The sequence below is a fragment of the Leptonychotes weddellii genome, chromosome 6 (genome assembly GCF_054177405.1).
Source record: "Leptonychotes weddellii isolate Sample4059 chromosome 6, ASM5417740v2, whole genome shotgun sequence".
NCBI classification, from domain to species: Eukaryota; Metazoa; Chordata; class Mammalia; order Carnivora; family Phocidae; genus Leptonychotes; species Leptonychotes weddellii.
Window position 1 is genome coordinate 51,194,665 of NC_138374.1, and position 25,697 is coordinate 51,220,361.

Below are 25,697 nucleotides of genomic sequence, written 5' to 3' on the forward strand. Positions count from 1 at the left end.
GATCTCTATCTCTATCTACCTCGGTCTGTGCAAATTCCAAAAATTCTATGTGCAGTTCCAGAGCCTTTAGCCCACTTGCGTGATTTCACAATCTTCAGACTATCCTTTTTTTATTTTACTGAAGTCGGATACGCACGCACAGAAAAGTGCACACATCTGAAGCACAGAGTTCACTGGATTCTCTCCAGCCCACCCGTCTGTGTCACCAGCACCCATGTCAAGGAACACAGCTCTGCCAGCACCCAGACCCCTCCCTCGCGCCCCTTGCGGTCACTGCCAGCACCTAACCCCACAAGGGTGCTTGGCAGTCGCTCTGGATCCGCTCTGCCATCTGTCTACTACGGAGAAAAGCAGGGCGGGTGCACTCTTTGGTGTCCGCCTTCTTTCCCTCGACATCATGTGTGGGAGAATCACCCACACTGTCATGTGCCTTAGTAGACTATTCATTCTCGTTGCATTTAGTGGATTTTAACTTAAGTTCGCCTGCTCCATGACACATTGCCTGGGATATACATACACATCTTAGGAGCCACTAGAAAGAGCACAGACCACGGTTTCCCTAGCCTCTGCATGAATACTCTCAATGATGGAAGGCTGACCACCTCCAAGGCAACCTTTTTGGATCTCTCTAATACCTCCCCCTCCTCTCTAAAATGTATCCAGAATTGAATATAATGTTTCATATGTGTTCTGAACACAGAAGGGTTTAGTTGAACTAAGAACCTCCCTTTTCCTTAGCTCTATACCTCTATTAATGTAATCAAAGCATAAATATGCTCTTTTGGCAACCAAGCCACAGTCCAGGTAACCCCGTCTTTTTCACATGGCTGTCATAACACTAGACCTCCCTTATGTATGGGGCTGACACAGCTACGGAGCTTCCAAAAGGCCAGAAGAAGGCAGTGATGGCAGGGCCAACCACATGGTCACAGAAAGCAATCCCAGCCCATGTTCCCAGACAAGGCTATCTTCCTGAAAGCTTTCCTTGCAGGGATATCCTCGAGAGGGGGCCAGAAGTCATTACTCCTATCCCCAACTTTCCCCAGAGGTTCCTGACCCAGCTCTAAGGTCTGACTTTGCTGCCAGGGTAAAGGAAAACCCGCCAGTTTTGATTTAGGAGCCTCTGTCCCCGAGTCACTCTTACTCAGACTGTGCCTGCAGCCAGTGACTGTGACTGGAGAGACACATGACCACCTTCCCTGGAAGAGCCCGGCTAAGCTTCCTGTGACCTACATTTCTAAGTAATATAAACCCATTACGAAGTCCGTCAGCAAGCCCCACGTCATCTGCTGTCACAAGCCCCAGGCCCCCCTGTGGCCCTCAGCAGAGATGGCTGGCGGGGCGGAAGGAGGGTGGAAGGAAGGCAGCAGGAAGTAGCAGGGAGAAGGCAGCCTGCAGAAATGGATGCCCACGGATGAGGCGCTATAACAGCTCCCAGATCCAAGCCAAACACAGCCACCTGCAGTGCTCTGTTAAGAAGGAAATGCCCACAGCCCAGGAGCTCCCAGTCTGCTCAAAGCCCCCCAAAGCTCCCACCACGCTAGCCCGCGTCTGTGACCGACCAGGGAGGGAAGCTAGCCGGCCTCGCTGGGCTCAAAATTCTTGTGTCTAAAAAAGCATTATTTTTTTCTTCCCTAACAACATGATCATTATTTTAAAAATCCCCAGAGATTGTTTCTCTAATTGAAAAGGGTAAAAATGACGAAAACAAAAATTTAAATATTTATTATTCAAAATTTCCCCAACTAAATAAATAACTTTTAAGAAGGCTGCATTTATGCCTCCAAGATGAACTGAACTTTTTGGGATAGCGTGTGTGTGTGTGTGTGTGTGTGTGTGTGTAAGGTGGGGAGACGAAAAAGATAAAGCAAATAGGTAACAGTTGGGGAATCTGGATGAGGGTATATATGGGAGCTCTTTGTATCTTAAAACTTTTCCATAAGTTTAATATTATTCCAAATAAAAGGTTTAAAAATCTATTTAAAATTCCTGTATATTACAGAAGATGAGATCACAATCCGTGAATTCAGGGCTATTCACAAACTGAGTCTGAGTTGCTTCACGGGCACAATGGGGCCCTTGGCCTCCTACCATATTCTACAGGTTGATCGGAAAAATGGTCCCCTGAAACTTATGTCTAACCTCAAACCAAACTTCTGAAGAAGAGCTTCCTGTTTCATCCCTATTTTCAACTGCCAACCCTCTTCCTCAGCCGCCGGACTCTCCTCCTTGCCCACAGCCCTCACATTTCTTCACCATCAAAAAATTTTAAAGATGAGGGGCGCCTGGGTAGCTCAGTTGGTTAAGCGACTGCCTTCGGCTCAGGTCATGATCCTGGAGTCCCGGGATCGAGTCCCGCATCGGGCTCCCTGCTCGGCAGGGAGTCTGCTTCTCCCTCTGACCCTCCTCCCTCTCATGCTCTCTGTATCTCATTCTCTCTGTCTCAAATAAATAAATAAAATCTTTAAAAAAAAAAAAAATTTTAAAGATGATAAAGACAAGAGCCAGGCTCAGAGGGTTCCACCTTGCTGAAACTGTAACAACTGGAACCAGACTACGTGGGTGCAAATCCCAGCTCTATCATTTATGAGCTATGTGACGCAACGGGCTGGCTGCTTAACATATGAGCCTCCGTTTTCTCATCTGCAAAATGGGAACGATGACGAAATGAGTTAATCCATACAAAGTGCTGATGTCAGTGACAGGTACCTAGCGAGCACTGTGGAAGTACTGCTATAATAATACATCATCATCACCGCCATTGTCATCATCTTTGTTGCCTTTTCTTTGCGGACTGCTTGAGAGGGGAAGGAGCAGAAACAGACAGCAGGAAACAGTGACCCTGGAGCTGAGAAGATGGGGACAGAGGCTGGGACAGATGAGGTCCCAGGGGCGCAGTAAGTAGTCACTGTGGAAGTGAATATATAGCCGAGTGTGCACCTGTTGGGGGGCAGGCACCCCCTTAATTTACAAACCCTACTCCTAAAAGGTCAAGCCAAAGCACACAGGAATATCTCAGCACGGGGCACAGTCCTGACGGTGAAGGCAGCAGAGGTGGCTCAACCCAAGGCCCGTGGAGAACAGACTGTGATGGGTCAGCACTTGCTGCCAGATGGAAAGAGCAGGACGCCAACTCGAGGCTGCTGGCTACTTGCAGGAAGGATAATGCAGCAACCACTGGGCAGGATTAGGAGACCTCGCAGCTAGCAGCCCACATGCATAATAAGCATGGGCCGGTTTCTGCAGCCCAGCAGGAGGGGAAAGCAGGGGAGTCTCCAGGCAGGGCCATCCAATGAGTGATACACTCATCCGTTCAGGAGACAGTGCCTTCTTCAATGCTCCCCGTGACACAGTCGGAAAAGCTCTGAACCCAAGCCCCCAGGAGCAGATGAAAGGCTGGGATTAGCCCTTTTCTCTCAGGCCAAAAAAAACCAAAACAAAACCAGTGGAGCGCTGGCCCCAGGCCCCACCCACATTAACTGCTGGCCCCAGGCCCCACCCACATTAATTTAAGAAACAAAGTAGAGTCAAGAGGAGAAGGCTCCTGGGTCTCATCTCAAAGTCCAGGTCAGGACAAATGAGTTTTCTGGCGAACTTAGTCATGAACCTTGACGTGAACACACCCTTCCTAAAGCAAGTATTTGGCAAGCTCTGAATACATATCCTGGGCAGCAACCATGACTCGGGAGGCGAGCTACAGACTACAGGAGCCAGAGCATCTCTGACAGCGGGAGGAGCAGCTCCCATACACTGCAGGCTGACGGGACACCGAATGACCGGAAAGCGCGATCACAGGGTCCTCAGTGAGCGTGGACCCCCACCACGCACCACAGCTAGAGGGACGGGGCAAGGGCAATGGGCCCTTCCGATCCTGCCCACAGCCCCTTGGCCAGCTAAGGAAGACAGCCCTTCCGGGGGGTGCCCCATCATGGGGATGGGCCTCAGGTATCAGATGTGAGGGAAGGGGATGGTGCCTTTCTGTACCAAGGACTCTCAGGAGGCTATTAAATCAGTAGCCAGGAGCCCTTCACTAGCGCTTGGGCCATGAGCTCAAATTCCTGATGCCCTACAAGGTGACCGCCAGACCCTGTGAGGCCTGGGCTCCAGGTGAGCTGCGGGGGAGGCCAATGACTTGGAAGAAGGGCTGTTTTCACCCAAGGGCTCTGCGAAACCTGCACTGAGGAGCCAACCCCAGGATCCTTAGGAAATGAATACATTTACCCACAGAGCTGCCGGGCCCCCTCCTCATACCCTCCAGCCTGTGCAAGTCCCAGTGGCCTCCCTCCCATGCACCAATTTTCCCAGACGGTGGGCTCTCTTTAGATGGTCACACCCTTCCACCCAGCAGCCCCTCTCCATGTGACCTATGAGGGACTCCTTCCAGGGGCTCAGACACCAGAGCTTGGGGGGCTGGTTCCCAGAGGTATGAGCCCGCTGGGGCTGATCAGAAGGGAGCGGGGGGACCCACCTGGCTTCCACTGCCGTGCACGATGTTCTCCGGGGTGTCGTAAATCTCGGACTCCATGTGAACATTCTGGTTTTGCTCATGATTCACTTGTACCCTCAGAATTCGAAAGGAAGACCCGCCAAGATCCAGGGCAATGAAATCTCCCTTTTCTGTTTAGGGAGACAACAGGTATCACATCAGGGTCACATGTGATGGGAAGACCCCACGCTTTGCCTGCCTCTTGACAGCGTCCGGCTGGCCTGCCTCTCCCGCGCAAACCTCACCCAACCACTGCCCTGTCTGGAAAATGGACCCAACCCAGCCCGGCGTGTGGCTGGCCAGCTCCAAGCAGGGGAACCCGGGTGCCATACAGAGCCCCCCCCCCCAAGCTTTTTCTAATTCCTACCCTTTCCCCCAGACAGCACTGTTATCCATAAAATACAAACAGCATTTCAACTCCGAGAACACCCCATATGTGAGGTCCATCCCATGCCTTGAGTTCCTGCCACACCTCCACTTACTCCCCGGGGTGGGGGGGGGTTAAATTGTGGTAAAATCTACATAACATAAAACTGTTAAGTACAATGTTGTGCAAGCATCACCACCACCAAGACTCTCCCTCAGCCCTGACAGGGTGATGAAACTCTAGAACCATTCCCCACTCTTCTTCCCCTAGTCCCTGGGTCACCGCGTCTCGCCTTGCTGTCACCACAGATTCGCCTCGTCTGGACAGTTGACAGAAGTGGAATCACACAATACTTGGCCTTTTGTGTCTGGCTTCTTTCACTCTGCATAATGTCTCAAAGGTCATGTTTTGCATGTGTCGGAGTTTCACCGCCTCCTGCGGCTGCCTGATACAACCCGCTGCATGCAGTTACCACCCATCCATCCACCCACCTGTCGGCGGGTACCTGTGTTGTTCTACCCAGGGAAGGCTTTTAGCAGGAGTCCCACTTGGTCACGTAGCGGGACCTGGCTTGGTACGGTGGCATCCTCAGGCCCAGCGTGTGCACGGACTGAGGTGGGGCTCAGTGGGACACGTGATGGCACCGTAGGCCCGGGGCCACCAGACAGCAGCAGGGGAGGAGGCCATGGGAAGGGTCCCAAACCATCAAGCCACCACCTAACATTCTTTACCCTCTTTCTCATTAGTAATTCTCACACATGCTTCCAAAAATGCAGTGAAAATCCGTGAATTTTACTACTGATGTGACATCCCCAACTGCCCCAACGGGTATCAACCAGGCCAGGGGTGACAGCCACCACTGCCATCCTGAGCCCCGGGAGTCCCCAAAGTCATCAGTACTACTGCAGCATAAACACCAGTCTGTCTGGGATCTCATTTTCCATACGGAAGCATCTTTAATATTCTATTTTTCAGTAATGGCACCATTGAGATATAAATCACCACACGTCACCCATTTAAAGTGGGCAATTCCACGGCTTTTCATCAATTCAGTGACGCCACCATTGCCACGAACCAGTGTGAGAGCGCTTTCATCACCTCAAAAAAGAAATCCTGTACTCTTTAACTATCTCCCTCTCAAGCAGGCAAGCACCCTCTTCCCCCACTGCCCTAAGCAACCATTAACCTACTCTCCGTCGCCACAGCTGTGTGCATTCTGGACAGTTCGTAGGAAGGCCATCACACAGCACGTGGCTGCCCGTGGCCAGCATCTTGGGGTAGCAGGGGCGGGCACTTCATTTCCGTATGGCCAAATAACAGGCCATGGTATGGCGGTACCTCATTTCATTGACCCGTCTGCCTGTGGACGGGGTATCTGGGTCGTTTCTACCTCTGGCGGTCATGAGCAACACTGCTATGGATACTTCCGCACAACTTCTTGTGCGGCCCTGTTTTTATTTCCCTTGGGTATAGACCTAGAAGTAGAACGGCTGTCGAGTGGTAACTCACGTTGAACTTTCTGAGGAACTGCCACTGGTGTCTGGAGGAGTTGCCTCATTGTCCATCCCACCTGTGAATCATAAAGGTTCCAACTTCTCCACATCCTCAATTCTTATCATCCTCTTATTTTATTTTGGTTTGCATTTCTCTGGCTAATGACAATGAGCACCTCTTCACGAGCTTCTTGGCCATTTTTTGCCTTCTTTGGAGAAACGTCTATTCAGATTCCCTGGCTTGTTTTAAAAATGGGGATGTCGTTGGAGTGTTGAGTTGTAAGAGTTCTTTCACATTCTAGACCTAAGTCCCTATCAGATTTATGACTCGTAAATATGGTCTCTTATTCTGTGGACTGTCTTTTCACTTTCTTTTTTTTTTTTTTTAAAGGATTTGTTATTTTTTTTTTTTTTTTTAAGATTTTATTTATTTATTTGACAGAGAAAGACACAGCGAGAGAGGGAACACAAGCAGGGGGAGTGGGAGAGGGAGAAGCAGGCCCCCCGCCAAGCAGGGAGCCCGATGCGGGACTCGATCCAGGGACTCCAGGATCATGACCTGAGCCGAAGGCAGTCGCTTAACCAACTGAGCCACCCAGGCGCCCCTGTCTTTTCACTTTCTTGATGGTGACTTTTGAAGCATACGAGTTTTCCATTTTGACGAAGTACACCGTATCTCTTGTTTTCCTTTGTTGTTTGTGCCTTTGGGGTCATATCTTAGAAGCCATTGCCAAAACCAGGGTCACAGAGATTCACACCTATGTTTCTTGCCAAGAGTTTTATACTTTTAGCTCTTACATGTCAGAATTTGATCCATTCTGAGTTGATTTTTCTTTATGGTGTGAGGCAGGGGTCCAACCTAGTTCTTTTACATGTGGATATCCACTTATCCCAGCAACATTTGCGAAAAGACTGTTCTTTCCTTCACTGAACAGTCTTGGCACCTTTGTCAAAACTCAAGCAACCATACATGTATGGGTTTCTGAACTCTCAATTCTTCTCCCACCCCAATTTTGATATATAATTGATATCCTGAACTCTCAATTCTGATCCACTGATCCATCATCCTTATGCCAGTACCACAGCATCTTGATTGTCGCTTTGTAGTAAAATTTGAAACAAGGGGGGCGCCTGGGTGGCTCAGACGGTTAAGCGTCTGCCTTCGGCTCAGGTCATGATCCCAGGGTCCTGGGATCGAGTCCCGCATCGGGCTCCCTGCTAGGCGGGGAGCCTGCTTCTCTCCCTCTGCCTCTGCCTCTCTCTCTCTGACTTTCATGAATAAATAAATAAATTAAAAAAAAAAATTTGAAACAAGGAAGTAAAAGTCCTCCAACTTTGTTCTTCTTTTTCAAGATTGCTTTGGCTATTTTGGGTCTCTTGAGCTTTCTTCTTATTATTTTTTAAGGTAATGGTTAGGAAGAAAAAAAAAGCTTCTCTTTTATAAAGCAAACACATCTTTGTATTTGATTCCACTGACTGGTCAGCTCTGACACACTGCTCTATTTCTGGAACTTAGAATGGTGTTTAATATACAGTAAGAGCTCAACAAATACTTGAACTCATGAGGTGGTAAAGGAATCAATGAACAAACCAAAGAATTCTCAGAGTGAATTTTCCCCATTCTTAACCTCTCTCTCAAGTTCCTTAAGGGAAAAAACCACACCCTGGGCTTGTGTGCATCTTACCCATGGCACCCCGGAGAGCTCAACAAATGCTCTATGGCTGCTTGATCACAGGGGCTGGTGACCCAATCACTCACTCACTCAAGGTAGCCCTGCTCATTGGTCATTAGGCACAAAACAGTCATAGTGCTGGTCGGTTGAGAAATTTATTGAGAAATTATCCCTGTATCATACAACTCATCCATTTTATTTTTTTAAGGTTCTTATTTTAATTCCAGCTTGTTACAATTCATCCATTTTAAAGTGTAGAAGTCAGTGGTTCTTCAGTGTATTTACAGAGTTGCACAACCATCACCACTACCTACTTTTAGAACATTTTCAGCATCCCAGAAAGAAACTCCGTACCCACAAGCTGTCATCACTCCCTACTTCCTGGCAACCCCTCTTATGCACCAATGACCACAAATCTACTGTCTGTCTCTCTAGATGTTCCTACTCTGGACATTTCATACCAATGGACTCATACAAGAGGTGGTCTATTGTGGATGGCTTCTTTCACCCACTATAGCTGATGTTTCTAATGTTTTCAAGGTTCGTCTATGTTGTGGCATGTATCAGTACTTAGTCCATTTCTACGACTGAATTATATTCCATTGTATGAATATACCACATGATGCCACTGGTTTTAAATTGCTTCTGTGGTCCAAAGGAAACAGACCAAGGGAGAATGCCAGGAAGCAGATGTCACAGATTGGTAGGAAATTCTGACCCAGACTTTGTGGGTTGTTCAAATCCGTTTAGAAGGTTTTTTGGTTTGAGTTTTTTTTTTTTTTTAAGATTTTATTTTTTTATTTTTTTTAAAGATTTTATTTATTTATTTGACAGAGACAGAGACAGCGAGAGCAGGAACACAAGCAGGGGGAGTGGGAGAGGGAGAAGCAGGCTTCCCGCTGAGCTGGGAGCCCGATGTGGGACTCGATCCCAGGACCCTGGGATCATGACCTGAGCTGAAGGCAGTCGCTTAACCAACTGAGCCACCCAGGCGCCCCTAAGATTTTATTTTTAAGTAATCTCTACACCCAGCGTGGGGCTCGAACTCACAACCCCGAGATCAACAGTCACGTGCTCTACTGACTGAGCCAGCCAGGTGCCCAGTTTAGAGTTTTCTTAGGGGTTCCCATCAGAACCTTAATCCCCATGGTGCTTACCTAGTTAAATAACTGAATTCGGTATAAGGTGGCTCCTCTCAGGAGGACGAATTACTAGAATATCAAAAGCACTTTATTTTACCATCAACTGACATTCACTAAGCCTCTGTGCACTCCAGTTGCTATGTCCTTCATACGCATCATTTTATTTTTAACTCCCTCAACCCTGTGCAGTAGGTACTACTGTGATCTCCATTTTGCAGGTGAGCAAGTAAAGGCCGGGAGGGGTTAGGTGACTAGCCCAGGCACACAAGCTATGTGGCAGAGCCAGAACGTGAATCCAAAGCTCAAAGTCACCACCACTGGCTCCATCTGCCTGCCGGACAGACCTCGTGGACACAGATCCCCAAGGCGGCAGTGGAGTGAGACTTTAGCACCACCAGAATGGCCGCCTTTCTTTCTGGGGTTCCTCAACATCCACGACTTTTGGTTTTGTTCCTCCCTGTTCTCCAATGAAGACGATGCACACTCAGTACGGTAAACAATTCTAAGCCACTTGTGCAGATGAACGGGCTCAAAGGCAAACACCGTGCTAGTATGAAATTATGGGTGCTTTTTGCTTTGTTTCAATGTCTTAACTTAATTTTTTACTGCTTTAATGTTTGAATAAACATGTATTTATTTCTTTCCTGTTTTACACCGACTTTACATCATAACTTAAAAAAAAAATAGCATGACCCGTTCTTCGGTTGCTAGCGTGGTCAAAAGTCTCCTTTTCAGTTGAATCAAAGGTCTTAAGTGAAAGCAGTTTCTTGTGCTCAGGTTCCAGGTGTCTGCGCGGGAGCTGCCGGTTAGCGGTGCCGACACAGATCAGGTGAGAGCTTTCAGCCCCTGCTGCGGGACGGAGTCAGGTTTCAGGCAGCACCTCGGCAGGACCCAGGCCTGAAGTTTTTCAAGCAGGATAAGTGAAAATGACCTCAGCTGCCGATAACCGGAAGAATCTGGCCTTAGGGTACACGGGGCTGGGCCCCACTTCTGCAACTCCGCAAAGCCCCCTGCTCCATCCCAGTCGCCTGCTGTGGTCCGCCCACTTCAGCTCTCCCCTGCTCCTTTGTTCAACAAGTACGGGTCAACAGGGTCCCAAGAAGAAGTTTGAGTCAGAGACGGCAACCAGAAAAGGTGACCTTGAGATGTCAAGACAACACTAAACACTGGACACCCCCCACAGCTGCAGGTGGGAGTTGACCGATTTGAGGAGGGCCTTTCCCAGAGGGCAGTTTACAAGGGGTCATTGTCAAGCCCAGTGCAGTTCCTGATCCTTCCCTGAGCAGTTACCCTGGTTCCAGGGTGCGTGTGTAATTGCTCAAAGAAATGGCAGGTGGCACCTCCTTCTGTAAATCACATTTGCAGCTCGGGAGACGTGGGACAAAGCTCAACCAATCCAGCTGAATGACTTGCTCGTGGGCATGCCTTTGGCACTGCCAGAATGCCTCCCTCTTCTTAGTCGCTCACATACTTGCAAATATTGTGAAGCTCATTATCTTTTACGTTATGTGTCCTATCTTCCTCAGTTGGATGATAAGCGACTTGAAGGTGAGGGCAACGTAACATGCTTCCTTCCTTCCCCCGTGCTAAGTCTTGTACACAGCAGGGAATCAGTGTTTGCTGCTAGTTCAAAAGAACTGGCTGGGTCAAATGCATGTGTGTCTGGTCCTATTCTCTGCCAAGGCAAACGGTACCAAGGAATGACTTCTGGTAAGGGCAGCAAGATTTCCAGTAAACTTTGGGGGCTGTCTAGCATCTCTTTAGATAACTATCCTCCCCATTTTTCATCTGAGGTTGGGGGTAGGCTGAACCCCTGCTCCATCTCTAGGGGGACCAATGTGTGATCCAGGTGCATGATCCAGGAGCATCCAGAGTCTCCCACCCTGGCCATCATGATTGGCTCAGGATGGGCACAGGACCCAAGTCAGCCAATCATCGCCCTCTCCAAGACCACCGCTGGGATCATCGGTTCTGAGGCGGCTGTCAGCTTTGGGGGCCACCGAAGGAAGAGGCAGCCTTTGAATGCAGCCAACACACAGACTGAAAGAATAAGGGACAGGTGAGTCCCAGGATACAGAAACCAACTTACAACTAGATTTCCCAGTTCTATGAACCTAAAATTTTGCTCTTTTTGCTTATACACATTTGAGTTCGATTTTTTTCAGCTACAACCAGAAGGCTCCTGAGTCCGATATTCTTTAACAGGGAATGAATCCCCCAAATACCTACTTGCCCTCCATAACAAAGGGCATCTATTTCATCTCAGGTTGGTTCCCCGATTAGAGCCACGGTGCCCCGTCACCGCACTGCTGCCATCTGGGGGCTCCTCCACATTCTGTGGGATACCAGGGTGGGAGTGAGACAGCCTGCCTTTGCTTTCCCCTTTCTTCGGCCTCCTCCCCCTATAGCATCACAGAGATGCCAGTGATTTCTGAAAAATTCTGAATCTTTTTTTCCCAGGGCTAGACCTACATGGTTAGGCCTGAGGGTGGGGATCCTCTGACTGGCTGCATCCCCTGGGAAGGGTCCTCCCAAAGAATTCTTAGATAATTAATTAGGTGACACTAGTGTTAAGGAGGACAGGGGCCCACTGGAACTCTCACGGTGGTTTGTGGTTTCCAAAGCACTTTCATTTGATCCTCTTGCAGCCCTCTGAGCTGGGGAAAGCCGGGTTTGATAACCCATTTTACAGATGAGGAAATGGAGGCACAGGGAAGTTAAGTGACGCCTCCAAGATCGGACCGATAATAAGCAGCAGAGCCAGAGATTAATCCAGTGTTCTGGGTTTGTTTTTCCCTCCCCTTTAATTTCAAGCTCTTTTTATAGCACTGGGCTTCCCTCCAACTACCTCGTCAAATCTTCGGCCTCAACCTTCCTTCCTGCCCCTGCTGCCTCCTACTTGTACCTTCTTCCCACATTTCCCATTTCCACTGATGCCAGGAGAACCGCTCTTCCAGAGAAGGCTCATTACACAAAGCATCTGAAGGGCCCCTGGCAGCTCTCCACTTGATGATGACCACCATTATTCGCAGCAAATAATGGAAAACAAACACAGGGACAGATGTCTCTCTCGAGTCCTGGTCTGTACTGGATGAAATACAGAGCAAACAGAAACCCAGCCTTCAGGAAATGCCGACTTTTGCCCTGCTCAACGAGTTGATTCCGTACGTGAGATACAAAGGCTCTCCCTCCGGGTCTGCAACCCAGCTACTTGACGACAGTTCTACACCTTCATCAAAAACCTAACCAGAACCCGAGAACGCAAATTTCACAGGCGGAGAGAATTTTTGAGACAATCCAACCATCTTCCCAGATAAGGAAACAAAGACAGAGAAAGGGAAGTGACCAACCCAAATGCCATGGGAAAAGACAGTATTTTCTTTCCTTTGACCTAAAGAAATGCTATGTATATTTGGGGCCCCCAAAATTAACTGAACACACCGCAAATCAAATATTTTCCAACTTATCCTTTGGGGAAAGTGCATGCTCAGAACCACGAGGCAGAAACAGCAAAATATTCAACTCAATTTACCCTCAAAAACCTTGCCACCTAATTGGCATTTCCAATAACCTTACTGAGAAACGAGAGGAAGAGAAAAAAGGGGAGGTTTCGTGAATGAGACACACAGCGAGCCGTTCTAAGGGAAGCCAGACATCCCCAGAGCTTCGCAGCTCTGAAAAGGGACTTTCTGTTTAGCCAAGTCACCAAAGTAAAAAGGCTTCAATATTTTCCTTCTTTTATTTATTATTCATACCTTTCCTACTCCAAAAAGGATATGCAGCAGCTAAAAGCCACTTTAGGGTTTAAAAAAAAAAAAAAATTAACGTATAGATTACTGAAAAGCGATTAAAAGAAAAACCACTGCCCATAAAAAATGTCCAAAGGGGGGAATAATAATAATAAAAATGTGCTGATACATTTCCAAAAAATCAATAGAGTTTCAAAACTCTGAGTCCAGTCCCCCCACCCCGGTCAAGGTCAGCAGGAAAAGAAAGGTTTGTTTCTCCCTTTGACTTGGAAGTCACACCACCCTTAACAGGTGGGGGCATCTCTCCACCGAGCTGAGTCCAATTTATCCCTCAGTGGTTTGGGATTACCACTAATTCTGTCGCTGACTAATTATACAGTTAAAGCAGTGATTAACATTTAAAAAGGGAACTGCACGGTTTACTATCAAGAAGGCCCGCATTCAGACTACTCCAGGGGCCCTCCTGGTTCTTGGTTGATAAAGGGGTGCAAGGGAGGTGAGGGTGGAGGCACCCCAGGCACAAAGGGGCCGGGAGTGGACTGGGGGCAGGTATGCGAGGCCTTGGCATCAGCCTGTGTGGGGCCGTAGGGTCCGTTCCAAATGGAGTGTGGGCCCCAAGGCATGTGAACTGAGCCCAAACATGAATATTAGGAACAGTTATGGGGAGCAAGGCTATAAGGGTGTGTTCGGGTTGCACGGTGCTCCCCAAAAAGATACACTGAAGTCCTAACCCTTGGGACCCGGAAACAAGACCTTATTTGGAAACAAGGTCTTTGCAGATGTAATCAGGTTAAGATGAGCCCTGAGTGTGGGGCCTAATCTGATTAGGATCCCCATAAGAGGGAAATGCCCTGTAATGACATAGGCAGAGACTGGAGACATGCAACTGGCAGGCCAAGCAGCACCAAGGATTGCCTGCCACCACCAGAAGCCAGAAGGCGCATGGAGGCAGGGGCAGGGCTAGGCGGGTGAGGCAGGGGAGGGCGCTGAGAGCCAACAGGCAGACCCAGGCTGCACAGGAAGGGGGTCTTCATACTGCAGGGCTTTGGTTTCACCCCTCATCCTCCTTCGGTCAACACCACTCTGTGCTCCTCAGAGGCCCTAAATATTTGGCCCCGTCCACACTGGAGAAGAGAGGCTCAAAAGGAGGCGTGGGGCCCAGGCAGCTGGCTCCCATTCCAGAAACGCCAGGACGCCCAGCACGGGCATTACCACACGTCATCACACTTAAAACAGGGCTGAGTGTCAGACGCGTCGTTATTTTACATAACACGAAGAACGAACGAACACCACCCATTATAATCTTAAGATGCAGTGATAGATAATGCACTGCTGATTTCAGAGACATTCAAACGAAAAAGTGTCTCAAAGTAGATGAAACGTGTAAGAAAAGATCAAAGGTTAGGGGAAAAGGCAGGTAAGCCAGGTTCAACAGATTTCTGCAGCTCAGGGCCTACAGTGTCTTGGCATCTGTTATGAATGTCTGAGAGGGGCTGCAGAGTGTTTTTCCCCAGCTGATAGGGGTAAATGGCTAGATCACTCATGTAGCTGGATCACACTTAGAGACCCTCAACTCTGCAAATGTTTCTAAAAGAGTAAAGAACACCCCTGGCTGACATACGGTCCCGGCATGACATATGGTCCTCGGACTGTTAGCCCTGCGCCAGTCACACAGGATCAGGGGCCCTGCGCGCATCAGGTATCCCTCTGCACTCTCCCAAGCCGAGCCAGAGTAGGGGCCCTCCGGGGGCTGCCCACATGCACGTTACCTCCCCCTTCCCCTTCTCTTAGCTGGAAGCAGGCACAGCCGTGCCTCTCCGACAGAACTCTGCTAATCCTGGAAAGGCTCAATGCTCCTAGATGTGGGTGCCATCTGGAGCTGGGGAAAAAGCAGGAGTGAACCACAAAGCCAGAGACATCCGGACAAAACCCCAGGCACACCACAGCCCCACCACTCCAGTGACCAGAGTTTCTTTGCTCGTTATTAAAAAGTTAAAACTGCTGGTAACCAGGACCTCAAGGAAAACAAAAGGAGGGACGTGGAATAGATTTCCGACAGTCGAGAACCGTGAGAGATATAAACGCCGATGCGTACGTGACCACAGAGCCAACGGAGCACATGCCCTCCATCAGCATCCAGATCTCATCCGGGACTTCTAAAGAGCACCGCAGACACGGCACGACTGTCCCACCGCGGCCGGTCCGCTCCAACAAGCTGTGCGCTTGCCCATCCTTTGTGAACATCAACTGGAATGGCTGCTTTCCTGACACCCATCTTGCAGGCTGCGTACCAGATGCTCCAAACCGAGGCCTGAAGCGAAGCCTCCAGAGCAGGGAAGAAACAACAGGCGGGTGTGAGGGCTAGGCTCTCAGGGCGTAGACTCACAACCCCTGGAGAAACCTAGAGAAACCGGACCTCCCCATAATCTCTCCCCCTCCCTCTCGTGCAGCAGGTGAACCCCAGGCCGGAGCACAGAGCACCCTTCGGAGCGGGATTCCTGGGAGGGTGCCAAGCCGGGGCCGGCACAGCACTCGCCCCTGCAAACAACTAGCTGCGGGTCAGCCGGACAGAACGGCCTCCTCCGAGCAAGCCGAGCTGTGCCCTCTCAGCCTCCGCTCTGCCGGGTGCAGGAGCTAAGCCCCCTCCTCTGGGGAAGGGGTACTGACGATCCACGGGGAGCCCCCAACTCCCCTTTGTGGGCCATGAGCTACACAGCTGCACACAGACAGGAGAATTTTTTTCTCTAATTCTACCTCCCCTTGCCGTTTGTCTGCTTGAGGAGCTACCTTCATTTAACATCTATAAAACTCTTTTAGATGGGAACGTGAATCTCCCCTCTGAGTCCAATACCCAGCTGGCCACTGGATTGCTACTTATCTGAAGGGAGGTCTTGGTGCCCTGATGAAGACATTTTCCTAAAATGAACTCTTCATTTGTTCTGGAGACGCTCATGTTCTAGAGCAACGCGCGCGCGCACACACACACACACACACACACGACCCTTCCTTATCATTAGCCACTAGACAGTCAGTCCAATGAGGGCAGATTAGCCTTGTCCAACCATGGCATCTCCAGTGCCTGGCACACGGTAGATGTTCAGTAGGCATATGACGGATGGATGGATGGCTGGAGGGTGGATGGACAGAGGATGGATGGATGGAGGATGGATGGCAGAACAGATAGATGAATGAATGAAGGAATGAAGGAGGGACTAAATGAACAAATGAAAAGAAAGTAGGAAAGATGTTTTCACAGAGAATTCAGCTCTCAGAGCCCAATCTCTGGGTGAGAGACTCACCTGAACCATCAGGGATGGACCTTACAAACGTTGGCAACATCTTGACTGTGGCTGTTGGATTAAAATCCCGGGAGAGGCCATTCTTCATCTCCTTCTTGAAACGAGTCATGATATCTATTAGAGTTTCATCGGAGAGCCGCATGGCATAGAGATACTTGTCAATCTGGGGGAAGGATAAGAAGGAAGGAAAGTGAGGCAAAGCCTGAAGAAGGTCAGTTCAGCTTGAGTCTGGCTGGGGCAGGACAGGACAGGGTGAGGTGCCCGCCTGTCTAGGACAAACCAGCTCCCACAGACTCTGACACACCACATGATGAGATAGGCAGTCATGCAAATGCCATCAGCCACGGCCCTCAGAGCAGTCTTGCAAATGCTCCGAGCCCCAGTTCTTCCTGTAAAATGAACCAGGTAGCTCCAAGTCCCTTCCAATCCTCGAATGTTACACGGAAGTTGCCCTTCGATCCCCAAGCACATGCTGGAGGCGCCCTAAGCCTACACATGACTCCTTTCCTCTGTGAGAAGTAGCTGGCTCATCCTCAAGTGGATGGCAGTGTCACAGAGGTTAAGAACGAGGGTGCCAGAGCCAGCCACGTGGGGTTCAAATCCCAGCACCATCACTTAACAGCTGTGTGATTTTCAGTTTCCTCAACTGAGAAACTGACATGGTAAATCTCACAGATGGGAGTTTTAAGATCAGATGAGACGGAGAAGCACTTAGAACACAGAAAGTGCTCAATAAACATTAGTGTTAACGTGACACAGTGGTGCTGGTGGGTTTCCTCGGGCACGATTTCTAGGTGGGTGGAAACAGTGGCCAAAGGGCTGGAATCATTCAGGACAAGGGGCGGCAGGCCCAGAGCAGAGAGACCTTAACTCCACCGTTCCCAGAAGGTACGGAGACAGCCCCCAGGCTCCCACACCCATGGGCCAGGGCCGACATGCCCATACTTCCAAGTCATTCCAAGTACTGCCCCAATCTACTGCTCTTCCTGGGCTCCCCATTCTCCTTGGGGTTCCAAGGCTCCTAACCACAGACCCCTTGGACTGTCACTGGCTATTCTTCCTTCATAGTATCTTCCCATTTATTCTCTCAGAAAGTATTTATTGGGCACCTACTGTGTACCCAGCTCTAAGTCACCTTGTCTCACCATTCATTCTTTTTGCTTCCCTTTGGCTTAGGAAGCCCTGACAGCCATGTGCCTGGATTTCTCCTTCCTCATTCCTGACTCCTCCTCAGTCATTCACTGTAATGGTTTTCCATCTTCAATCTCTCTCCCTTCCAACCCATCCTGTACAACACTGCCACAGTCACCTTCTTAAAGTGCAACCCTGGTCAATTCTTTTCCGTGCTCAAAGCCTCGCAGTGTCTTCCATGTCCGACGTGCCAATACTCTGCAGGTGTGGCTTCGTGCTCTCGGAACTCCGGCCTAAACACCTCGACCATTCCTGGGGGGAATCCCTGGGCTTTCCCACCAAAAAGTCCTTCCTTCTCTTCCCAGCTATCCAAATCTCCCCTACCCTTCCAGGTTCAGATCAAATCTCACCTCCTCCTGCAGATGTCGGAGTTCCTCAGGCTGGAGATGACCCCTCCCTCAGCACTGCTCTCTCTGCACGGTAGAGCCTGGATCACAGCTTTCTGCACCTGTCACCTTTACAGGGCCTGCTCCATTCACCTTGACCCCCCAGTGCCTTGCACGCAGCCTTGCACACGGAAGGCTCCCGGGGGATGGAGAGAGAGATTTATGACCCAATGAGGCTGAAAAGACCTTGATGCTTATTTGCTTCTGAGAATGGCATCTCATGCTCACTTTGCAGGGTGGCTGGAAACGTCCTAACTCAAGGACACAGAGTCCCCAGCCCTAGGTCATTTCTGCATATTTGAGCCGGGGCAGCCTTCTGCTCACTCTGGTCTCCATGCCTTGTGCTCCCCCAGGCCCTGCCTGTCCCCTGCCTCACGAACCATCAGCACATTGGCAGGAGTCCCCCAGTGTCCTCAGCGGCCAGAGACAACCCTGCCCCCAACCCCAAGCTCTCCTACCACAGCCACCTTTTCCCTTCCCCCTTGTGATAAAGCCTTGCAGAGAAGAGCAATCAGAAACTACCAAGAGCTTAAGTAGAAATTGCCAGAATCACGGCCTCAGGAGAAGACACGCTCTGTCCTACCCCCAAGGCTGGCACCAGATCAGCAAAACTTGCTGTCGTGGTGCCCACAGTCTGGCGGGGGAGAGGCAGTCACGATACAAGGGTGTGTGAGCAGCCCCAGGAGCAGAAGTCTACTGAGAAGTCTTCCCGGAGGCGTGATGTCAGGGTGTGCATCCAGGCACAGTCAAGAGCATGTGTGAAGGCCAAAGGCGGGGGGGGGGGGGAGGTGCAAGGAACAGAAAGAAATTCAATATGGATCAAGCACAGTGTAAAAAGTGAGGCAACTAGAAAGACTGGAGCAGCTAAATTGTGCAGGATCTAGTAACACACGTTAACAAATTTAGACTTGATCCCAAAGCACAGTGAGCCTTGGGATGACTTTGACGAGTATTCAACAATGAGATTCGTGTTTCAGTGAGATTGAGCTGTCTGCTGGGGACAGAATGGGTGAGCAGGGGCAAGACCATGCACTAAATCAATAAACGTCACATTGCTACTCTAGCATTTGGGACATGCTTCTGCTATCATGTTCCCCACCCTCCATCATGAGGTGTTTATTGACGGGTCTATCTCTTCTGATAAAACATGTGAGTTCCCTAGGGAAAGGAACTCACCCGGTTGCCTGGTACAAAAGAGGAATTTCATTCATACTAAATGCTAGAATACTACTCTATATTTATCTTATGACTCACAGTATATCGAGTGCTTTCATATCCAGTAGGTCATTTAACCTTCAAAACAACCCTATCAGGGACACACTCTTGATCCCCATTTTACAGATGCAGAAACTGAGGCTCCACAAAGCAAAGTGATTAGTTCAAAGACACAGCCAAGAGAGTCAGGTCTCATACCTGCAAGTCTAACGCTGTTCCCTACAATTGTTCCCATCCCTCAGGGAAGACCAGTTCCCCTATTCTGTGGAAGGCAAGCCCAAGTAAAGCTGCTGAGGTTTTCCAGCTGGACAGGAAGAAGCTTCTAGAAAAGCCAAGGCTCTCTGCAGCTCCACAGCCATCCTGCCCCTTGACTCAAGGTGCAGGTTAGCACAGGGACACTGATCCGAGAAAAAAACCTAAAAGAGCCTAGAAGCTCAAAGGAGGAAGCAGGTTGGGGACATAGAACACAAGCCAGCCCCCAAGCATCTTTGGAGGGGAGGCTTTCCTCCCCTGGTTCAAGTTCATGAATCATTATGTGGGACAACCCCTCTCAGAGGATATGTGGAAACGGGGTCCAAAAAGAAGGTATAAGTTGGGGCCGAGCTGGAACTGAGCCTGACGCCTCCTGGATCTCATGTGAATGAGAGAGTACGCCACGGGGAGCCTTTTCTACCGGTCTTCGGGAGCTCAGGAGGGGCCTCTGAACCAGCGTAGATGCTGGGCCGGGGGTGGGCTGGCCAGCCAGGCAGCGCCCGGTGCAGGGCTCAGCGGGTCCCCGGCACACGGACTGGGGCCCTTCGAGCGGCGCAGGAAACACAGGTGCAAAGCCCACGTGGGGGACACTTGTGGAACACTCCCAAGGGCCCAGAGTGCCCAGCGCCTCACCGAGCCAGGGGCCTCGCTCCCCTCGTTCAGGCCAGCCCTGCCTGGCAGCTGGCCGCACTGCCCCTGTCCACCTGGGAAAGGCGACTGGGTCGTGGCTGGCGGGAGGGAGGGAGGGTGTCAGGCCAACCCCCCTGCCCGCGTGCTGCGCATCTCGGGGCGGCTGCGCCCTGCAAGAAACCCAGCAGGAGAGCTGCTATCCCTTCGGTGGGGCCAGAGGCCCAGGAGCCGAGGCCGGCAGAGGGAGGCAGCCCTGAGAAAGGACAACTTCTGCTCTCCGGGGGTTTGGCCAAAGTCTGTGGTCTTCTCAACTTGTCCATTTCTATCCCCTCTCCTCAGCGTCTCAGATCGCGCCCCTCCTCCCTGCGCCCCGCCCTCCCCTGACACATGCGCAAACAGGGGCTGCTGCTCGGCTGCACGCTGGTGCCCAAGGATCCCTCCTGTGCCTCCAACCCCTTCCTCTGCAGTTTGGTGACCAGAGGCCACAGCACAGCACCTCCGGAGGCTGCAAGCCGCAGGCCTCAGCCTTCGGATAGTCTGTCACAGGCCAGAAGCTCCCAGAAATCCGTGACAGGAACCCTCAGCCCGCCCTCACCCCCCCCCCCCGCCCCGCTCCCTCTCGCACGTGGCGTCTGACACACGCACGCAGGAGTCCGGGCCTCCGGGCCGACTGGGAAGGAAACGGGGAGGTGCCAGGCTCCCAGACACCACCCCGCGGGCTGGCTCCCGCAGACTCTAGGCAAAGACTGAGAAGGACCCCCGCCCCGGCTCCGGGCACCTCTCCCCAGCCCCTGAAGGGAAGGTGCCCTAATACTGTGCAAACCCTTGTCCTGGATTGGCCTTCCTGCAGACCAGGAAGGCCTGGAAGCTCTCGGCCGCGCCCGAAGCTGGACCACGGCAGAGGCCGGAGGAGACCCCGGAAGAGAGCACGGCCCCCCGCCAAGCTCCTCTGGCTCAGAGCTGTCGGGCTAGCGAGAGAGGCCAGGGGCCCGCACTGGGCTGCACGCGAACACCGCTGGGCCCGACCTCAGCCCCCGCTCCTGCTCCCAACAGAACAGGCACAAAACACCAACTCAAGACCGGACATGCCCGAGGGAACACGCCAGCCATGGGGACATGGCCATGGAAATTTTTCACTCCTTCTCTCCTCGGCTTCACCACGAGGCCCCAGAACAAGGCAGGGCACAGGGGTGACTGCAGGTGCCCCGTGCCCGCCTTCCAAGTGAACTTCCCCCGGGAGACGCTCTACTCGCAAAGACAACTGAGGGGCAGGCAGTGGAGGGTTAAGAAAACTCTTGCTTCAGGACAGGGCAGAGATTTCAACATCGGATTCACTTCTCTTAGGGAGGCTGACTCAGGAGAGAACCGGGCCGATGAGTGTCACTTGGATAATAGTTCGCCATCTGCCGAGGGCTCTGCCGTTTATACTCAGGACTGTCACACACGTCGTCCCGTCTGGATGTCACAGAAAGAGACGAAATGAGCTCATGGACACCACGGCCGGGCATGAGGCAGGCACGAAGAACGTTAGCTTCCGCCACCACGACCCGGGGAGGGAGGCAGGAAGGACAGGCTTATCCCCGTTTTAGAGTCGAGGACACGGGGACCCGTGACTCACACCAGGTCTCATGGTTTGGAAGTGGCAGCCGGGTCTAGATCCCAGGTCTTCTAAGCCCTCATTCTGGGCTTCTCCTTACGCCTTGGAAAGAACACGGGACTGTGGATGAAGAGAACGGGGTTTGAACCTCGGATCTGCCATTTAGTAGCTGTGTGGCTTTGGACAAGTTACTTAACCTGGCTGAGTCTTGCCTTCCTCACTGTTAAAAGTGATAATAATGCTTTCACCTCAGACAGCTACCGGGAAAATTTTAAGAATGTGCCAAGAGCAAGGTAAACATCAAATAACATTTCCCAACCCCCCCCATCGAAATGACCAAAAGGGAGGCCATCTCCCTCTGTGCCCTGGCTAACTGGTAATCACATGTCCTTGACTTACTTAGCTAGGAGAAATGCACTGATTACCAAACATTACTGACCCATTCTGTAGAAGAGACCACTAAAGGCAGCGCAGCCATATGCCCGAAACCACGGCAAATTAAAGACTCTGGCGAAATTCCTCTGAAACATTGTTCTGTTTTATTAGGTTGTTCTTTTTTTTTTTAACTAACAGTAAGTTATAGTCACAATAAGCAATATACACTTATTATTAAAAAGTTCACACAACACAAAAATGCATAAAAGTAAAAAGTATAATTTCTCCCCCCCAGTCTTTCCAGAGAAATCCCTGCTAAGAGCTTTATGGATTAGGATGGTTTTTCTACCTAAACACTCATACATACAGAGCTCGCCTTTTTTTGTTTGTTTGTTTTACAAAAATGGAATCGTACCTGGGGGGTGGGAGAAGGGGAAAAATGGAATCATAAACACTTTCTCCTTTGAAATCTTAACCCCACCTTCCTATTTCCTCCAGGACCTGCCTTTAAGACTCACACTAAGAACCATACTTAGATTTCCTCAGGACCCTGCCTGGTTCAATGATGAGGCACGGACAGGGTAACGCGGACATCCGTGTCCGCCTCTGGCTTTGATATCCCGTAGGTACCTGGGTTTTCCCATCTGTAACATGGGGTGTGTTCACATGACCTTGAACTACAAAGGCCTCTCTCTACTATGCACAGCACTTTCACAGTGGTCCTCAAACTATCCTGACCAGGGACGTGGTGATGGTGCCATCACTTCCAATGCCCTACGGAAAAATCAGAGGCCAAAGAGGTTCTTCAAACGGCCAAGGTGACCACTGGCCAGCAAGAGAACTGGGGTAGACACCAAGTTCCCTGGGTCCTGGTCCTGTGCTTCTTTCTCTGCAAGCTTTCCCGCTCAGCCGGGGAGAACCCAGGCCAGGTCCCTCCTAGGCCCGGGAGATGTGGGCATGTGGGTGGCATTAAGACCACAGCTCCCACCACTCTACGGGCAGCACGGCTCCCTCGCCTTGCAGAAAGCATGCCACTCCTCTTCACTCTCCACCAGCCACAAGCTGTCTGACCTGTTCTCGTCCCCCTTCACAAAATCCCGGGAAGGAAGTTCAAAACCATACTGAGCCCAAAGGCTCTGCCCTGCTGTGCTGTGCGCTGGCCTAACCCCCCTCCTGCCCCTCCTCCCGCCTGCCCAGGCTCCTCAGTGCCCAGCCCCACCTCACTGCTATGCGCGGCGGCCCAAGGAACCTATGTTTCTGTCCTGTTCTTGGCAACTGGGGAGCAGCTCCTGCTCAGCTCCTCGTGGCCACAAGAAGAGACACCCTTACCCTGCAGAGTTCCCCACGGGAGCCACCATCCCAGCACCAGCCTGCCTTCCCTCAGGCAGCCTGGGGCCCTAACAATGGTTCTTCACCCCCAAAGGCCTTTCCTCATGGATCCACCAACCCCTCTGCTTGCTCAGCCTGTAAAGGGCCCCTCCATGCCTCACTCCTCCTTTCTCCCAAAGTCCACCTCCAGACTCACCTCCTCCGAGGGGCATGCCATGATCCGCCCCGCCCAACAGCAGCTGCTCCTCTCCTCGACATCCCCTCCGCCATCAGTGGTCACTATGTAGGTATTAATTTGCCCCGGTGGACACATGGCAGCGGTAGAGCCTCTCCCAGCAGCGGCAGCAACACACACATGATCTGTGCCCCCAGCTAGTCTGTGAGCACCCAGGGGACAGGGGACATGCCTTCCAGGCCTTTTGCGTCCTCTGCAAAGCCCTCCGGGTGTCTTTTCCACTGGGCTGAGTGCCTGCGCTTCTGGGCGGGAAGGCCTCTGATGCCGCCTAGGCAGGGAGGTCTCAGAAGGGTTTGCAGGTTCAGATAAGGACGCTCCTCTTCCCTGAATGGCCCAGCCCCTCACTTCAGCCTCCTGGGGACCTGCGTGGGGCCAACAGCCTCTCCCTGAGGGACAGAGTGTTCCAGGCGTTCTCTGGTCCTCTAACCGCCCCCCCGCCACACACAACATCTGCATCTCAAGGCTGAGGCCCATCAGGACACAGAGCCCTACAGATAACTGTGATTCTCACTCCACTCTTCAGGCCTCCCAGAGACTGCTAAATACCTAACAACCTCTAGAGGAAATGTGTTTGGGAAGATGAATTCCACTCTAGAGGCTCCCAAGTGAAAGATGGGTGCACCAATATCACCAGAGCAAACAGGACCCCTTCCGCAAGTTAAAATATTGTAAGGGGAGGTTCCTTTTCCCCAGGCTCTTTACGGAGGTCCGTCCCCTCAGGCAGCCCAGGGACCGGAAAGGGTTCTTCACCCTTATCTACCATTATTTATGCTTCTAACTGTGAGCTCCGAGCTCCGAGCTCCCTTTCAACAAGCATGGGCTGGGCACCACAGATTATCCATTTGACACTTCTATGTACTCACAACAAATCAGGAGGAAAATGGGATCCCCGCTCTTGATGAGAAACTGAGGTCTGGGGAAGGGAGATGTTAAGCAGGGACAGGGCCCATGCTGGGCACATCCACCTGCCCTGACTTGCAGTGGGGCGCAGGGACTGCATCTTACACAGGAGGAAGCTGGGGCCATGAAATCAAGTGAGGGACCCCAAGCACCCAGCAACCGATGTGGCTCCCGCTCAAGACTCCAAACTCGACACTCCTCCCCTAGTTCCCCAGAATCCTCTTGCTAGGAGAACTGTGTAAGGCCTTGAGGTCATGCCCAAGGTCCTCCTGGCGACCTTGGTATGCACTAATACCCCATAACAGGCGCTTCCTGGCTGATGAGAGAGACCAAGCTGCCGCCCAGGATGAGAACAAAGCTGTTACACTGAACTAGCTAAAAATAAAGGAGGTACCCAGTGGCCTCAAGGGGAACAGAACCGCCCTGGAATGTGGCAGGGCAAGAACAACAAGCTTAATTCTCAGCCTCCTGCGCTGGGGCCAGCCTCCAGCCTCACAGTTCCCAGTGTCCCGGGTACCTCCAGCCGAGAGAGAAGAGAGTCTCCAAAGTGCAGTTTGGCTTTCACTATGAGACGATCAGACCCGAACGCCCTGGGGTGCAAACAGTGCAGGGGTGCGAGTAGACCTAGCGAGAAACCCAAAGCCCTCAGGCCTCCTCCGGCTACACTGACCCTGCCCCCATCACTTTGGGCGAGTCACTTCCATGAACAAAACAGCAACAAAGAAAACTGCCCCCTGGCCCTCATACAGGGCACAGGAGCTCCAGACACCGTGGATTACTCTCCTTCCTCCCTCTCTGGATTACTCTGCCTCGCTGAGCCTCTCGCGGTGCCTAAAGGTGTGTCCCGGCATTCATACAGTTCCCTATGCTCTCCGAGTGTTTCCACATCCCTTCGCTAACTGGATAAATGAGCAGACGGCAAGGCAGGAATCATCCACCCGATCTGACAAATAAGGAAACTGAGGCCCAGACAGCTCGCTGGCCACCACTCAAGCTAGAAGAATCTGTTAGAGATAATGGATCCCAGCCTCCTAGTCTTACGGATGAGGACACTGAAGCCCAAGGACCCAGAAGAACCCACCGCTTTCAATGCAGAGTGCCTCTGCCCAAACTTTAGCCATAAAATTCACTGTCTAGCAGAGCTCTGTCCAACAGAAACATAATGCAAGCCACATGTGTAATTTTAAACTTTCTAGCAGCCACATGTTTTTTAAAAAGAAAAACAGGTGAGGGGCACTTGGGTGGCTCAGTCGGTTAAGCGTCTGCCTTCGGCTCAGGTCATGGTCCCAGGGTCCTGGGATCAAGCCCCACATCGGGCTCCCTGCTCAGCGGGGAGTCTGCTTCTCCCTCTGATCCTCCCCCCTCTCATGCTCTCTCT

The 25,697-nt window shown here is 51.3% G+C and overlaps 1 protein-coding gene and 1 non-coding gene across 2 annotated transcripts in view; both read right to left on the bottom strand.

Annotated features, from left to right (window-relative positions):
* HK1 (hexokinase 1) overlaps nt 1-25,697 on the bottom strand; it is a 64,606-nt gene that overhangs the window by 28,724 nt on the left and 10,185 nt on the right. The window contains exons 2-3 of the mRNA XM_081824144.1: nt 16,210-16,372; nt 4,469-4,617 (exon numbers count right to left, since the gene is read on the bottom strand). Of these exons, the coding sequence (XP_081680270.1) occupies nt 4,469-4,617; nt 16,210-16,372 (312 nt within the window). The remainder of the gene's footprint in view (nt 1-4,468; nt 4,618-16,209; nt 16,373-25,697) is intronic.
* TRNAN-GUU (transfer RNA asparagine (anticodon GUU)) lies at nt 9,045-9,117 on the bottom strand. Its single transcript has one exon. It is a non-coding gene; the product is annotated as a tRNA-Asn (tRNA).